This window comes from Mastigoproctus giganteus, chromosome 10 (assembly GCF_048544385.1).
Source record: "Mastigoproctus giganteus isolate SK-2022 chromosome 10, ASM4854438v1, whole genome shotgun sequence".
NCBI lineage: Eukaryota > Metazoa > Arthropoda > Arachnida > Uropygi > Thelyphonidae > Mastigoproctus > Mastigoproctus giganteus.
Genome location: NC_143584.1, coordinates 66,210,343 through 66,228,502, shown reverse-complemented (window position 1 = coordinate 66,228,502; position 18,160 = coordinate 66,210,343). Strand labels below are relative to the sequence as shown.

General features: G+C 39.2%; 1 protein-coding gene across 1 annotated transcript in view; it reads right to left on the bottom strand.

Moving 5' to 3' along the window:
• Positions 1–18,160, bottom strand: part of LOC150079062 (uncharacterized) — a 101,995-nt gene that overhangs the window by 21,424 nt on the left and 62,411 nt on the right. Inside the window, exon 6 of the mRNA XM_090382936.1 lies at positions 2,545–2,691. Coding sequence (XP_090239062.1) covers positions 2,545–2,691 — 147 coding nt within the window. The remainder of the gene's footprint in view (positions 1–2,544; positions 2,692–18,160) is intronic.

The following is an 18,160-nucleotide window of genomic DNA, read 5'->3' as shown; positions in this document are numbered from 1 at the left end:
TATTGTATAGAGCATCCCAGTTGTAGGTCTTGAGATGTTTTAAAATAATCTCAGGTCTAATGAACTTAAGGGAGTATATCTTCTTGGTTTGACTAGTTTGCTCATCGATGCGCTGCTCACCTGCACTATCAGATAGGGAAATTTCACAGCATATTGGGTTGTGATCTAACAGGAATTTAGTTTGAGGGGCGACATTTTTTGTGTTTATCAGATTATGATATAATAAATCCAAACGCTGCTCTACCCTAGTCGGAAGCGTATCAAATAGAATCAGTCCTAAGGTTTGGAGGGCTGCATCAAGGTGTTCTTTAGCATGATCGTGTCTTGGGCTAGGCATATTAAAGTTGCCAGTTAAAATCATGGGAATATCTGTGCCAAGATTCTCTGAAATACACACAAGAAGCTCGGTCCTGGTGTTCGCACTGTGTTCCGGCGGAATTTAGATAAGGCAGACTTGGATTTTTTGAGCCTTCCTCCTGAAACACTCGGATATGGCTTCAAAGTTTTCAGACTGACTTGGTTTAATTCTTGTAGGATGAAGCTTTCATGATAAAGGATTGGAACTCCTCCACCCCGCTTATCTTTTCTGCTGTTCCCAATAAATCTGTAACTAGAGGATTGTACCAGAAGATCCAGTTGCATGCTATGATTTAGCCAAGTCTCGACTGTACACATAAATCATCATATTCTTCAAGGAGTAGGCATATGTGCAGTTTGTTAACATTTCTAACGTTCTGAATAAAAAAAGCAAATGGCCTGGCACTCTCTAGAAGAGGCATTCTGTTGCTTTAGTGGCTATATAGGTTGATGCGTACTACTTGATCTCTGCACGTATGCGGTGTTCTTTTCTCGATATCTTTTAACTAGTGCACCCAGTGGCTAGTCGTTGTATTCAAGGATTAGATTAGGAGGGGGGGGGGGGGGACATGTGAGCACGAATGACGTATATGAAGCATACCCTGTTTTCAGCTGTCTTACTTCTGTGTGGACTCCGAATCCTTATCCTTGAGCAAACATGGCCTTTATGTTATTCGCATGCATGTTCGGGGCAAGTCTGGTAACAAAGACTTTCTCTCGAGTTCTGACCGCTGTACTATTGAACCTCCTTACCAACTGACCATCTATTGGGACGTTTGTATGCGCTGTATCTACATTAAACATGTACAGAACAATGAGTACTTTCCAGACACAGCACCATGAGCTGCATCCATATGAATTCATGATTCACATATTACCATCAATTCACAACACTATGAAATGTGTGTGTTGAAAGAATTATAATTATAATGTATTTTTGTACAATCTACAATCATCGCCATATATAATAATCTACAATCATCGCCATATATAATAATCTACAATCATCGCCATATATAATAATCTACACCATACCCATCTAGAAGCTTGTTCTTTTACTTTCCAATGGTGTTTTCTCACAAAATTATCAAAATTATTGTGCCATTCAACGCTTTAGTTAGCCTAGGCAATCTTTCTTTATCAAATTAAGCTGCTACAGGATGTCTTCAAATATTCTTCCATTTCAGATCGCCTACATACCAGCCGGAGCCACTACATATCAATGTTTTCTTGACGCAATATGTTTGCAAATTTTATTTCTGAAATACAATTCTGCAAAGTGCGAACATAGTTTGTAAGTGTACATTTTATTTCTTGAAATGGCGTAAGCCGACCGGGCTAGCCGAGTGGGTAAAGTACCTGCCCGGCAACCCAAAGGTTGCGGGTTCGATTCTCGCCTCGGGCTTGGATCAAAGTACTGCAAAAACCGTGGGAGGTGCAATATGGCCACAGATGCCGATGCGCCAACAACTACCAAATCAAAAAAAAAAAAAAAAAATCAAAAAAAGAAATGGCGTAAAAATGCTGCAGGACAAGCATGCCATCTTTGAACTAAGAAAGTTAATATTGCATCATTTCTGAAGGAAATATATGAGTGTAATGCGGAGTCTGGTTTTCTGACATCGGCCAGATAAGACAACATTTCTCAACATTACCTCATACAAAACTTTCCTAACGTAAACTAGGAACAACAACAGAAACAACAACTGACAAGACTCCAACAAATGGACAGGCTTTTCCTCAACTCTGTACTTCAACTACTTCTTCAACACAGAATCGAATTCACAAGTTTGTCTCTCTAGAAATTCTACAGAAAGGAGATAGCCAACCTGATAAAAAAAACTATGAAGGCTTCATCACTGAAAGTCCTGAGAAATATCACTGGGTGATATTTCTCGGAACTAATAGTGTCTCCAAATACAGTTGAGGACTTAGTACCAAAGACTTCCCATTTTTTATTAATCTGTTTATGCAGCATCTGTAAATATTCTTAATTCCTGCCTTGGCAATAAGGGTCGTCATATTTACTTCTGTTAGTAAATATTAATGCAAAAATCAAGAGAGTAATATATTAACTAAATATAAGTAATAGTTTACTTTTATAAATAAATAATGATAAATTATTATTTATTTATAATACGAACTCTCCTTAAACACAACTAGAAAAAAAATTTTTTTTACACTTACCACCCATTTCGTCAGGGTGAGGCCTTTGTCCTTTCGCTGGAAAAACTATGCAATCCTTAATATGACGTAGTCCTGGGACATCAACAGCTTCCAGTTTTCGCACATCTCCAGGATGAATGGAAGGGTTTCTTGTCACTAGCACAGGACCTGTGAAAAGTTTATTAATATCTTAATAATTACTTCTGTTAGTAAATACTAACGCAAAAATCAGAAGTAATGTATATATTACTTTTAGAGTAATATAAGAATCAGTAAACCTGTCGTTCTATAATTCTTACAACTCTTCAAGTTCCGTTAGCAGTGAGCTGCTATTTTTATTCTCACTGATTGCTTGGTTACTGGTTGTCATCGCTTTTGTGCCAGGTGATGGGTCTGGAAGCTTATTTGATAAAACTAGCTGCTCAGAACTAAAAGGAAAATCGCATGGAATATGAAAATTTTCCATCGAGACAGAAAATTTAACTTCTGTAAATTTGCATAAATCTGATAGTAACCGTTTAATATATAAGGTTTCCTTTTTCCTTTTCATATCCTTGGGATTGGAATGGCTTCATTATAAATAATTTGAAAAATAAAGATAATATACATTTTTCAGTATTTACAGAGACAGAATTCTTATCAGTGTCTTATCAATAGATACTCATAAAATAAGCACTAAAAAGAAAACAATAAGAAGGAACTATGCATTAAAATAGGTGAAATATACATGCATTGAGAACACCTGAATCACATTATTCGATATACTACTTAAATTATTACATTAATGCAAAGATAGACAAAAAACCAGTTGCGAATGTAAAGAACGTCGAAATGTCGATTGCGCCACTAAATATTACGGTTGCCCGTAAATGATTACATAAACCAGTATTTGTGTCTGTAAATTGCGTGTGTTCTCTGGCCGATATGTCTGTTTAGCTGGACAGAAAAAACAGTTTCTGGGGAAAAAACCTTGCTATCTACGCCTGAGATCGACTAACTCAGAAACGGAACGAAAAATGTCTATTAAAGTTCCTCGCGTCATTGACGGGATTCGAGCCCGTGTCTTTGTGCACCCGGTGTGGAGAGGACGGTGATGATACCACTATGTTACCCGCTCATTCATTCAACTCACCTTCAGCAAGTCCACCTCCTAAGCTTGTTATTGTTATTGTTATTTTGGTTTTTAGGAGCATTAGCAACTAAGGCCATATTGCTCCGGGATATGCGGTGGTCATTCCCTGACCTTTCCGCATCCTCCGTATTTGGTGGTGACGGGCTCGAACCACCTCCTAAGCTTAGGCTTATATGTGGATTATGCTACTTCAGTGCTATTATCTTGAGCTGTTCTAAAAATGTTAATATAGTAATAATAAAATACTATTTAAAATTCAAACAACACAACACATCTTGGAAGAGCACTAATCCTCTTAGCCACAGCCGAGAATTATATAGTATTAGCTATCATCGTCTCACATATCCTAATTGGCTGTGTTACCCTCCCCAGCCACGAGGAGGCGGGAACAACTATCTAGTCTTGCTTTCCGTTTAAAAACTAAACTCACAAACTTATTGAAGTACCATAGGAGAGCCCTATACGTGAACATGATCCATAGATCTTGTTGTTCAAGTCTATGTAGACTTACCAGTTCATGCCTTAGATCAACATATTGATCACAATGGAGCATAATATGGACACTAGTTTCTTGTAACCCACAAGAACAAAAATCATTTTCCACAAGGCCACTCATGGAGTCTTTTTGCCAGTGATAAGGAAAGTGGCATGTAGTTCAAATTGCTGCCAAGGATTTGCCTGCACATTTAATATGTCAACTCTTGGTAGATACATATAGGTGACACGGCCTTTTTCGCTCGTGTCCCACCTCTGTTGCCACACAGCCATCAGTTCATTTTTAATTCATGCCTTTTCTTGTTTATAATCAGATCTCGAATATATCTTATTTAGATCTGGGCAAGAGGACACACCCAACACAGTTTTCCTGATGTTCTTTCTAGTGCAATATAGTAACGCCGACAAGATGGTCTGCAAATCAGCCGGAAATCGTCCAGCTAATACCTGCAGAGCATCTGTCGACACTGTTCTACAGCTCGTGTTGTGCATAAGAGAGCGAACCTCTGCGCCTGGAGCAAGTACTTCTTTTCAACAGTATTAGTTATTCGGTGCAAACAAGCCACAGAAGAATATGTGATTATGGGGACAAATACACAATCATAAAGGAGATTCAGGCCTCATCCTTTTATCCCCAAATCTGTTCTGATCATTCTTCTCAGCTTGGCGTATAGCACCCGCACTTTATTTTTTAAGTACTTCATGCGCTCCAAAAACGCCATCCTCTCCCCTACACACACACCAAGATACTTTACAGAGGTCACATACCTAATTGACATATCAAATGCTTTAACTACTGGATTTCTATTCATACTCAGGCATCTCTTGAGCAGCATCTGTACAGTCTTTGTTTTTGAGATCTGTAACTTATACAATTTGGACCATTCCATCAGTTCCTCCATTATTTGAAAGGCACGCACCTCTAGTTGGGACCTTGCATTGCCATATACCAGGATTAATAAGTCATCGGCATATGCCACTACATTCACACCAACGTGATTTCTTCTCAAAAAATCATCCATAACTATTGTCCAGGCGTGAGGACCAATTACCGAGCCCTGTGGACAACCTCTTTTAACATTACTTTTTATTTCAGTATATTTTGCCCTAACAATTATCTTTCTATTTGAAAAATATTCTTTAAAAACTGAATACAATTTTTCAGAACATCCAATGGTTCTAATCCTGGAGAGGATTCCCTCCCACCAAAGCATGTCGATTGCGCCCTGAAAATCAACAAAGATTCCAAGAAAGTAACGCCCCTCATAGCTCTGTTGTTATCTGATAAATAGCGTCCTCTGTAGACTTACCTTTTTTATAACCATACTGGTTATCACAGGACATTTAATTATCATCATATTTAATCATTAGTCGACTGATACACAGTCGTTCATAAGTTTTAGCTATTACAGACAACAATGCTATGGGACGATACGAACCCGCTTCACTTGGTAGTTTATCCGGACTTTTAATAATCAGTTTCAAAACGGCCACTCTCCACACCTCGGGGAACGAATCCATCTCCAAACATTTATTAAACATCTTGACGATTAAATCGGGTCTTATATTAAAAACCCTTTTCATTATTTTAACTTCTATTAAGTCAGGACCAGGCGACCGGCCGTCAACTGCCTGTGCAACAGCACCTTGGACCTCTTCCATGGCAAAAGTTTGTTCACATATATTGAAACGTTGAGTGGCATTGCCTCGTATCATTTCCTTCTGTTCTTGGCTTAGTTCTTCTGTGTCCATATCAGGAAACAACTCATCCAGGATCACATCCATGGAACCACTACATCCTAAGGTATCCATATTTCTTGTTCTGACAGTAAAATTTATGGAATTAAAAATATACTTTTCTGTAATTAATTTAAAAACAGTATTCCAGGGATCTCTCGAGCCTTTTTCTGTCACATACGACTTCCAAGAAGTCTGCTTTGAATCATTAATTGCTTTAACATAATTTTTACACAGATTCCTATACGTATTCTTATACAATTCCGTCATTTGAGCGTCCCCCCAACTTCTGTACCTTTGGAATCTTTTTCTGACTTTCCTTAGTTCTTTCTTCATTTGTTGCAAGTTCCTATTCCACCACATTACAGGTCTGGTTACAAGCTTTTTCTTTTTCATTGATATTTTGAAGCACTATAAACTATGTCCTTAAATTTACATACATATTCTTCAGGACTGAGTAAATCCCAATTTATTTCATTTACTTCATGATTGAAATCTAGATCAAAACTTTCCCAGTTAACTGTTTTGAAAGAAAACCTTTCCGTTTCCTTTATTTGCCGCACTTTCTCTATCTGACTCAGTTCAAACAAAATCCATTATTAGTATTGGTATTAGTAATGGCCGCATGGTGCAAGAAAGCCTATGGCTTATGCTGCACCAGCCAAAAATAAATAAATAAATAAAATAAAATATCCGAAAAAAACAATGATAAAAACAAAAAAATAATAAATAAATAATAATAATTAATAAAAAAAGGAAATTAAACCTATCATAACAGATGTTTATTTAAAGTATACCCAGTATAAAATAAAATAAAATAAAATATTTCCAGAAGCTTTCGGAACTCGTGTCCCTTTCTCAACTGATAAAATTTTTTAAATACGTTACAAGCAAAGTGTGGCACGTTACTCATTCGTCATTGTTGTAGCACGGACGTGTGCTGCCTTGCGCCAGTGATCATCCATCAATAAAACGGTTGTCTCCAGGATTGGATGTATACGCATGCCTTTCTGGCGATTTAATGCCTTAGGGTTGTTCATTATGTTTAGTGACTCTAGCCATAGGCGGTGGCGAAAGTGTCGCGCGTGGTCCACTATCTCAAAGTCGCGCTTGGGGTCAAGATCGTGGTTGGTAGCCCAAAAATGTTCTGCAAGCGCGGACTGGTCAGTTTCGGCAAGCCGGATTGCTCTGTCGTGTTCCGTGAGGCGATCCTGGAGACGTCTCGATGTCTCACCCACGTAGCAACTGTTACAGGCCCTACAGGTGATACGGTACACTACATTGCTGCGTAAGACAGGTGTGACAGGGGTCTTCACACTGGAGACAAGTGAACGTAGGTTCCTACCTGGTAATTGTACACATTTTATGTTGTAACTTCTCAGGATCTTCGAGATACGTCCTGACACTCCTGGATAGTACGGAATGTAGGCGGATGATATGCCGACTTGCTTCGGAGGTCTTGGGTTGGAAGTAAGTTCTTGTGCCTGTAACAAGCATCTGTTTAGTACATGGGATGGATAACCGCATCTGGTTAAGTCCGCCTTCACACGGGAGATCTCGTTACGTCTAATTGTGTCGGTGCTGGAATGGCTCCAGGCCCTGGAGAACAGGGTGCGGGCAGTGCTATTGAGATGGCTTGGAGCGTGGCCGGACCCGTAGTTGGTGAATTGACCGCACCACATGGGTTTGCGGTATACTGAGGTCTCTAGATGTGGGCCTACGCGATGCACTAGCACGTCCAGAAACGGGAGCGAACCGTCCACCTCTGATTCTACGGTAAACTTGATGAAATTGGATAGAGAGTTGAGGTATTCTAGTAGTACCGTTTCAGAACCACGTGGTATTATGGTAAAAATATCGTCGACATATCTACACCACGTTGTAATAGGTGTAGGTGGGTTCTGGTGTATCTGTTTCTCCAGATCTTCCATGGCGATGTTAGCTACTACGGAACTGACAGGGGCACCCATAGCAGTGCCATGTACTTGTTTGTAGAGTGAGTCTTCAAAGGTGAAGATGCTGCTAGAGAGGCATAGGTTGAGGGCCGTACAGATGTCATCAGTGGATAGTGACGTCCTGGATTGGAGGCTTAAGTCGCTCTCAAGGAGCCTTCTGGCGCAGTGCACGGCCTGTTGGACGGGAATCGAGGTGAATAAAGAAACCACGTCAAATGATGCCATGACAGAGTTATCAGGGATTGAAATGTCCTTAATGGTGTTAATGAATTCACTGCTGTTTTTAACGGTGTGAGATGTATTACCTATAAGAGGCGAGAGGAGGCTCGCGATGTGTTTGGACAGTTCATACGTTGGGGCACTGCAGCAAGACACTATAGGTCTGAGAGGAATACCCGGTTTATGGATCTTTGGTAATCCGTAGAATTGTGGTAGTTGGCAGCCAGTAGCACGCAGAAGATGGTGAGTCGCGGTCGGGATCTTCTTATCTTTAAGCCATGCGTGGACAAGTTTATTAACATTTGCTTCCAGACGTTTCAAGACTTTAACGGGAGGATCAGGTAGAGGTTCATATACGTTAGGATCGAGTAATAGGGCCAAGGCTTTCTCTCGGTAGGCTGATCGGTCCAGCACAACAGTCCGGCGCCCTTTATCCGCAGGAAGTACAACGATGGAGTTGTCTTTTCTTATAGATGACAGGGCGGCACGTTGGCGGTGGTTGAGGTTTGAGCACGTTTTTCGAGTGTTGCGGAGGACTGCGGCAGTCTTGAATCGGATCTCGTTGGCAGTTTCTTCGGGAAGGTTGGTAATACTGGCTTCTATGCCCATAGCGAGCTGTGTGATGGGAGGTTTCGATGGTATAACGGCGAATTTCATACCGTTTGATAAAACACTCAGCTGCTCGTTGGACAGTTGTTTGTTACTTAGATTCAAGACGAAAGAAGTCGTGTCGTCTGAACGAGTGTTCGTCTTTAAGGAGTTAGTTTCTATGCTCAAGTTTATGAACTTGCGCTGTTGGCGTAAACGGTAGGTATCCGAGGTCTGACTAGCCCGATGGCAGATGGTATGTATAAGGTTTGTAAATACAATAGGCGAGACCTTACCTTGTATATGTTGTAACAGTCTGGACTTGTTGTAGTCAGCGTTCCTGATTTCACGGTGGAGATAGGATATCCATAAATTTAACGTGCGTAGGCTGAAGTTAAAGCAGGCACGATCCATATGAGAGTTGTGGAACGGGGCTTTGTATCGGAACCCTTTAGGTATAATTCGATTGCTTTTGCATCTGTGGGCGAAGCGTAAATGTTGCCTGTAGCGAGCTATTGAGAGGAAGCACTTTTGCAACTGTGCACAATCGTTGTAGGTATTATGGCCATAAAGTGATCGAATAGTGACAAATGGGCCTGGAGTACTGGGGTCCATATGGACCCCAGTACTCCAGGCCCATTTGTCACTAAACCTATCATCCCACGCGCCTCCCCTACCCGAAGGCACCATCCAGATGAACCTTGAATTTCCCAAAACTGTCGGCCTCTATCACCCATGAAGGCAACTTATTCCAGTAATTTATAACTCGCTGGCTAAAATAAAACTTCCTGTAGTCCAATCTAAACATTTCCCCCCGTAACTAGAATTTATGTCCCCTAGTTCTAGCATCATTTATAATCTTGAAAATTTCGTCCTCATTCATTTTACTGATGCCTCTCAGAGCCTTAAACACCTCAATCAAATCTCCTCTAAGGTGTCTAGTTTTCAAACACTGCAACCCACATATTCGAAGTCTTTCTTCAGAAGGACGCCCTTTTGCAGATCTCACCAGGCGAGTTACCCGTCTTTGCACCCTTTCAAGAAGCTCGATGTCTTTCTTTAGGTGCGGTCTCCATACTTGAACACAGTATTCCAAGTGTGGTCTAACATAAGCCTTATATAATGGGATTATCACGTCCCTATCTCTACTTGCAAAAGTTCGATAGATCATCGATAGGACACCATGGGCCTTGCAACCTGTTTACAATGCTCAGAGAATTTCATGTCTGACCGTATCGTAACACCCAAGTCCCTTTCCTCCAGTACTGGGTTTAGTTGAATTCCACCAAGTGAATAAGTTATTTCGGGATTACTGTTTCCCAGGTGTAATACCTTACACTTCGTTGGATTAAAGCATAGCTGCCATTTTTCTGACCATTCCTGAAGTCTATCTAGGTCTCACCCTGAAGAAGCTCAGCTTGACAGTGATCATTAATTACTCTACCAATTTTAACATCATCTGCAAATTTATTAGACATCACGCCCTCTATCCCTTCATCAATGTCGTTTATGAAAATTAAAAACAACAGTGGTCCTAATACTGATCCTTGGGGAACCCCACTTCTTACATCAACCCAATCTGAGGAATAACTATTTATCACAACCCTCTGTCTCCTGCCCTGAAGCCATACTTCTATCCATCTAAGGATTTTCCCAGTGATCCCATCCTGTTCCAGCTTATAAAGCAACCGCTCATGTGGGACTGAGTCGAAAGCTTTGCTGAAATCTAAATAAACAAAGTCGAAATTATTTCCTAAATCCAGCTCGTGAGTCACCCTTTCGAAATAGCTTAACAGATTTGTTAAACATGATTTTTCCTTTAAAAAACCATGCTGAGTATCCTTGAGAATTTCAATTCGATCCAAATGATCCTGACTTCCACCCTTGATCATTGCCTCCATGATTTTCCCTACTACTGAAGTCAGACTGACAGGTCGATAATTTCCAACTTCACTTTTAGAGCCACCCTTATGTATGGGAGATACATTTTCACTTTTCCAATCCAAGGGAATCTCCCCAGAGTCTAGTGATGCTCGCATAATTAGCCCCAATGGTTCAATGCACTTGCTTGCCGCCTCCCTTAAGATTATAGGGTATATTCCATCAACTCCAGGAGCCTTACTGGTCTGTAGGCTCGAAAGTTTGTTCATTAAATAATCTTGCGAAATTTTAATATCATTAATTACATATTTTTTAATTTCGCTCCCACAATTTCCCATTGTCACAAAAGGCTTTTCATTTGTAAATATCGATGCAAAATAACTGTTGAGTTCATCTGCAACGGCAGCTGGTGAATTTAATACTATCCCCTTTCCCTTACGTAAAGGTCCGATGTGGTTTGTCCTGCTCTTCTTGGCATTTATATATGTGAAGAATTCTTTATCCCCCCCCCCCCCTCTTTGCTCTGTTTGCTAGAGATTTCTCATAAACTGCCTTTGCCTGTCGAACCTTTTCTGTGGCTCTATTACACATCACCTTGTAGCTGTTATAGGCTTCAGTACTTTTTATTGCTCTGTAACCTTTCCATGCCACCTTTTTCTGCTCAAGTAATGTGGCAACTTCACTATTCATCCAACTTGGAACCCTCCTCGTGGAGTATTTTTTAATGGTATATACGCATTCAAGGCATCTGTGATTAATGTTTTAAAAGCGTACCACAGTTCAAATGTATTCACTTTCTGATCACTTGTAGTCAAATAATCAACTACTTTCCAGTCATGTATCTTATCAAAAATTGACGTAGTACATACTGTAACATCTATATAGGATTGCTCATGTACAGAGCTATATGTTGGTATATGGCCAGGAGTATTGACAACCACCATACCAGAAGTAGATAGGAAGTCCTCAAGGATCTCACCTCTATCATCAGATTCGTCATTACCCCATAATACAGATTTAGAGTTAGAGTCCATTCCAACAACTGTATGGCAACCTTGAAGTACGTCCTTTATCTTCTCCAAGTAATTGATATAAGGATTTATATCAACCGAGTGCTGACCGAGTATAGTGAGATCATGTACACTCTACCAAATGCGCCAATGACTTCAGCACATATCATGTTTTCATTTGATAAAGTTGGGAACTTAGTAATCACAAGATCGTGTCTTCTCACTACTATCGCAACTTTCGGGCTTTTTCCGTGTGTCAAAATCCTATAATTACTTGGATATCCTCGTACGTTCCCCCTACTTCATAGGGCTCCTGCAATAGACTTATGTCAATACCCATCTTTTCCATTTCTAAGTGAATTTGAGCCGCTACAGCCTTTGCTCGTTGTGCATTTAGTTGTAGCATACTTAGTGTTTCAGCCATAATTGATCTTATTTTTATATAATTCCAAAGCTCTTTTGCACTCAAGGCAATCCTTATCAGTAGCAGTGTGATCACATTTTCTGCTTCTATTTTAACACTTACAGCAGACTGGTCCCTCTGCCTTGTTTTTACAGTCTCTGTATGCATGTCCCTTCTGGGCACAATGTCCACATACAGCTTCTCTTTTACAATATTTGGATACATAACCGAATCCTAAGCATTTGTAACACTCTGCCACAGAGAATATTTCTTTGTATTTATATGCCATCCAATCGGCATATAATCTTTCTTTCTGTCTTATTATATTCAGAAGCTTCGTCTAACCTTCGATAACCAATTTGACACATTACCATTTTTAACATTATTTATAGAGACAATTTCGACATTTTCATTGAATTCTTTCCTGGATACCCCACATTCTTTACAATTTTTTATCCAAACCTGTTCCAGAAAATCATCTTTCTGAATGTCCTTTTCAATGTCAAAAACCACAATCCTAGGATGAACAACTTTTGGAATTACGTATTTCAATCCAACTTCTTGAATCTTTGAACATCCTCTAATTTTCTTAATGTCGTCCTCTCCCTTTCTCCCTCTCCCTTATATCTGGGTTACGCTCGGGAACAAAGTAAACAAGGAAGAAAACGCGTCCCGCAACACAGCCGTGTCGTCCAAAGAAGCCCGAACGAGAAATAAGTAAACTCCAGTATAACAAACCCGTCTTTAGTAAACTGGTACAGGAATAAACTAAATGAGAATAAGCCTGTTGGAATCGGATTGAAGAATGTAATGTAGAATTGCAGTATCCCACTAGACAACGTCCACCCAGACACCCGGAAAAATGGAGCCACCATGTCCACATTCAAACCTTTATATAAATAAAAAATAAATAAATAAATTTTCTGTTTATACTCCGGGACGACCAAACAGTCAGAGGAGTTAACAAGATAGACAGAATACAAGAAACAGCACCGTATTCAGCAGTCACGGGCTTGAACCCCGGTCACTCAAGGCACGTGTACTTAGGCACCCGCCCGCCTGACCACTAGGCTACGGCGGCCTTTGTATATGTATGATGATTATTTTCCGAAATAGGGAAAACAGGCGCTGATCAATCAAAATATACAGCAGTACATTCAGCTCACGCATCAGCAAACACACACTGTTTGTAATATATACTGATGGATCCAAATCTGATACATGTGTAGGTGCTGGAGTGGTTCTTCCCACTTGTGTTATCGCTGAAAAACTTTCCCATAGTTTCAGTATTTACACCACTGAACTTAATGCAACCAAAATGGCTATTGAACATGTCAACAACAGATCTAATTAAGAGATAATAATCTATACCGATTCCTTGAGTGCAGTAACTTCTTTAAAACATAAATATCCCAAATATATTTTGAAAGAAATCAAAGCACAGTTGATAAATATCATAGAATACAACATGGCGGTAAGATTCTGCTGGGCATGCTGCAATCCAGGGAAGTGAGAAAGCAGATCAAGCGGCAAAAAGTAAAGTCAATCCCTTACCTTCACTTGCCACAATTCCTTATATGAACTGCAAACTCATTATAAAACAGGCATGTATTGACCAATGGGCATCAGTATAGCAGCAACCAACCCATAATAAATTCTTCCGAATAAAGAAAAAACCACAATATTGGAAATCTAGTTCACGATTAAACAGGAAAGAAGAAGTTGTCTTTTCAGGAACATGCATTGGGCATACCCATTGTGAGATGGGTATGCCCAATGCATTCATTTGTTGACAGGTGATGAACCTTCTCACTGTCGTAATTGTCCGGTCCTATTAACAATGAAACATATCCTCCTCGAGTGTCCACACAATTATGCTGCTCGATTAACAAATTTTAAATTAGCTCTAACACAAAATAATGAATCTCATTCTCAGTGGTGACGCAAATCTGTCCAAGTATTTCATTTTCTAAAGCAGACTCATTTATATGAACTTTACAAATTATGATATTAGGGTCCCCTGTAAATGATTACCTCTACCCATATTTATTTTGTCTGTAAATTGCGTGTGTTCTCTGGTCGATTTGCCTGCTTGCTGAACGAAAACCCTCCAGTTTCTGGGGGGAAAAACCTTGTTATCTACGCCTGACACCGACTAACTCAGCGAAGGAGTGAAAAAAAGCCCATTAAAGTTCCTCGCGTCAACGCCGGGATTCGAACCCGGGCCTTTTCCACCCGGTGTGGGGAAGAAGGTAACTGTGACAGGCACAATTTGTGTGCAATCTTCACTCTCTCGTCCTGTTTTCCAAGAGGAGGGAACACCTCAAGGGTAAGTATTAAGAGTTGCGCTATTCGCCATCGAAATAAATTCCATCACAGAATAACTTCCTCCAGTTGTAAACAGCGCCCTCTGTGTCAATGACTTTAGCATATTTTTTTCCGTCATGTAACATGAGGGTTACTGAAAGACAATTGCAACAAGCCATTGATAGCCTTAATTCCTGGGAACTTGCTAATGGATTCAGGTTCTCGCGGCCAAAGACCGTTTACGTACATGTTTGTCGTAATTGTAATCTTCATTTTAAATCGACCAGAGAATCTTTATAATGAACCTGAATTGAAGCTTCAATATACTGCATCCCAGTAGTGATAGACAGTGTGCGTTCGTAGCACAATGGTATCGTCACCTTCCTCCCTACACACGGTAGAAAAGTCCCGGACTGGTTCGAATCCCGTCGATGACTCATGGAACTTTTATGTGCTGTTTTCACTCCGGGGCTGAGATCAGGCGTAGATAGCAACCATTGCTTTACCCGGAACCCGTGGTTTTTCGTCCAGCAAAACAGGCAAATTGACCAGAGAACACACGCAGTTTGCAGACACAATACACATGGGTAGATGAAATAACTTCCCGGGTGACCCTAATGAATAAATAAAATAATAAATAAAGAAAAAAAAACTAAATAAATAAAAATAGGACTGATCCGTCCTATTTAAGTGAACAGGTAGGAGTAAGGTAGAGCTCTGTATTTCTTCACACACACATTACATAATCAGAATCTTAGAACTTGCAGGAAGAATCCATTTTAAGGTAAGGTAACGGATGAGGTTAGCAATTTCGTTTGCCTCTTGAAGTGTCCAGGGGTGTCAGATATCTCCAGATTTGCTTTGTTGATTGATCTTGCAGTCCTGTTATAGAAGTTGTAGTATGGATAATTTATTCTTGCATTGGATGGTTTCAGCAGTGCATGGTTTCTTATAGCTCTTGTCGGTGCGTCGAAATTTATTTGTGAGACGAGATGAAGGCAATTCAGTGTACCATTTAACAGCTGGTTAAGAATAAGTCGGCTTTATCTCTTCTTTCTTCCAGCGTTTCAAGTCCAAATAATACACACCACTCTTGGTAGGATTTCTCATTGTGTTCCAGGCCACTTTTATAGAAAAAGTACCATATTGCTCTTTTGAATCATTTCAATTTCCAATTTTTGGTCAGCTGCACGTGGGGACCAGACCTGTGAGGCAAATTCTAGGGTTGGCCTAATATAGATTTTGTAGAGAAAGATGAAAAGTGCCAATTGATTGAAGTCTCGGTTAATTCTTTTCAGTAAACCGAGTTTTTTGTTAGTTGCCTTCACAATGTTTGAGACATGGACAATCAAAGGAAAATGATTCTTTAATAAAGATATCTAAATTTTTGGCTGTACTAACTTTTTTAATTGCCTTGTTGTTCATACAATAAGAAAAATTAAGTTTGTTTTTCTTGTGTGCTTAGCAAAGCTCATCAGCTCGCACTTATTTTCATTAACTATCATTTTGCTCTCCTTCAGTTACTGAATAACTCGTTGAAGAACTTCGTTTAGAATGATGCAGTCATTGGTACTGAAAATTGCTTTATAAATTTTTATGTCGTCTTCAAATATGTTGATTTTGATTTGGTAGTCTCCATGGGTGCTTGGCAGGTCTCTGATATAGATAAAAAATAATATCGGGCCTAAGGATGAACCCTGTGGGATACCAATTTCAGGCTTGAAAGGATATGAGATTTTACCTTTAAATGTCACGGACATTTCTCTTCCTTCTAACTAGTTTGCAATCTAGTTTAGTGCCTGTCCTCTGAGACCATAGCGATGCAGTTTATTGATTAATCTCTGACGGACTACCTTGTCCATCCTCACCGAACAACTACTGATCTGTAGTTGTTGGGTGAGGATGGGTCTCCTTTTTTGTAAAGAGGGGTAACAAAGGCCTTTTTCAATTGAGTTGGATAGATTCCACTCTCAAAGACCAATTTTATTAAGTGAAGTAATGGCTTTACAAGTGTGGTTCCACATTTTTTCCATAAAACAGTAGGGATACCATCCGGGCCTCGTGTGATGTCCTTTTTCATACTGTGGATTGTGCTCAACAATTCTGATTGGTTGATTTCAAATACAGTTAGTGTATCAATGTAGTTGAGAGGAAATTATTCGTTAACTTCCATCCCGTCATCTGCTGTATCTGTTTTGTAAATTTCTTCAAAGCTCAGACACAGATAACAAATCATTGGGAATACCTAGCGTGTTTACAGCCCTATTTTGATTTTTTGCTTTGAAATAGCTGAATATAGGCTTATATCTTTTGCCTCAAAGACTCTTCTTTCGACAAAGCACAGGTATTTGTTGTAGTCCTGTTTTAATGTCATCTTAACCTGTCTTCTTAAGGAAGAATATTTATTGTAAAGGCATATTTACATATTTATTTTAAACCTACTATGCATTTTTCGTTTTTTTTTTGCCAGAAAGGATTTTAGCTCCTTAGAGAACCAGTGTGGATAATTTGGATCAGGAGCACTATAGCACGGAACAAGGTTGTTTGTAATTTCGTTAATGATATGGTAAAAGCAGTCCAGTGCTTCTTGGGGATAATTGATTTTTAATAGTAATTCTCAATTACTATTAAATACATGTCTGGAGGCCTCATTTAAGAAGGATGTAGAGCTGTTGGAACGAGTACAGAGAAGGGCAACAAGATTAGTGAACGGAACAAAGGGTTGCTCTTACGAAGAAAGGCTAAATTTTTGCAAATTACAGAGCCTGGAGACTAGGCACCAGCGAGGTGATCTGATAGAGATGTACAAAGCCTGGAATGGTTTGAGCATGCTTAATGCTGATGGGATTTTTCCACTTGCTCAGAATGAAAACCTGAGAGGGCATAAATTTAAAATGGGGAAAGACAGTTGTAGAATAGATTGTGCGGAAATTTGCCTTTAGCCAGCGGGTAGTTGGTTGGGGGAACAGACTTCCATCTTTTGTTGTGGAAGTTGATAGTCTAAATAAATTTAAGGCTGAGCTGGACAGGTATTTGGAATAGACACCTGGAATACCTGGGATAAATGGGAATAAATGGGAGCGTTTTTTTTTTTTTTTTGGCTGATGCTGCATAAACTTGCTTTCTTGCATCATATGCCTCTACTAATGCTAATATATGATATTGCCAATACAAACATTAAAGAAATATCAAATAAATATAGAATAAAATAAAAACTAAACTCTATATAAATGACATTAGATATAAATAAATGATTCGGCAATTGAAATTCTAAGAGTACATTTGTAAAATTTCAATATATTTTAAAGTTAAAACACACAGCTATAAAAAATAAAATATAAGAGTGAATATGTAACTGAATAAAAAAAAAAATCAATGTTAACAAAGGATTTAAATCTAAAATATTTATTAAATGTAAAAGACGATTGATTGGGCGGCTGTGTCTACCATAATCCGTACGATTTTTTTAAATAAAAATAAATTTTTGTCATAATCAGTTTGGAGTGAGAAAATTAAAATAAATTAACAGGTCAGGGCAGTAAATTTTGTTATTTAAATTTTTATAAATGAACCGAACTGAAAGAACATGCCGTTCTTTCAGTTCGTTATTTCATTTAGTCAAAGGCCAAACGGCATACTCTTTCAGTTAGATTCATTTCCGTTTTCGATTCAGCTTTCTAAATATTCATCATACCGATGTTTAAGATATCTGATTTTGCTTTCTAATCTAAGTATATCTTTTAACAGCACCGCGCTGTCTGCGCTCCAGAGCAACACAGGAGGAATACTAAATAAATGCTATCAAAAAGGGTATTTTCCCTTTTTTAAAAAGAGACCCAAAAATAACCCAGCCTCTTTTAGAGTAATACATAAAGCAAATTCATAAGTACGATTATTGCAATAAAAAAAA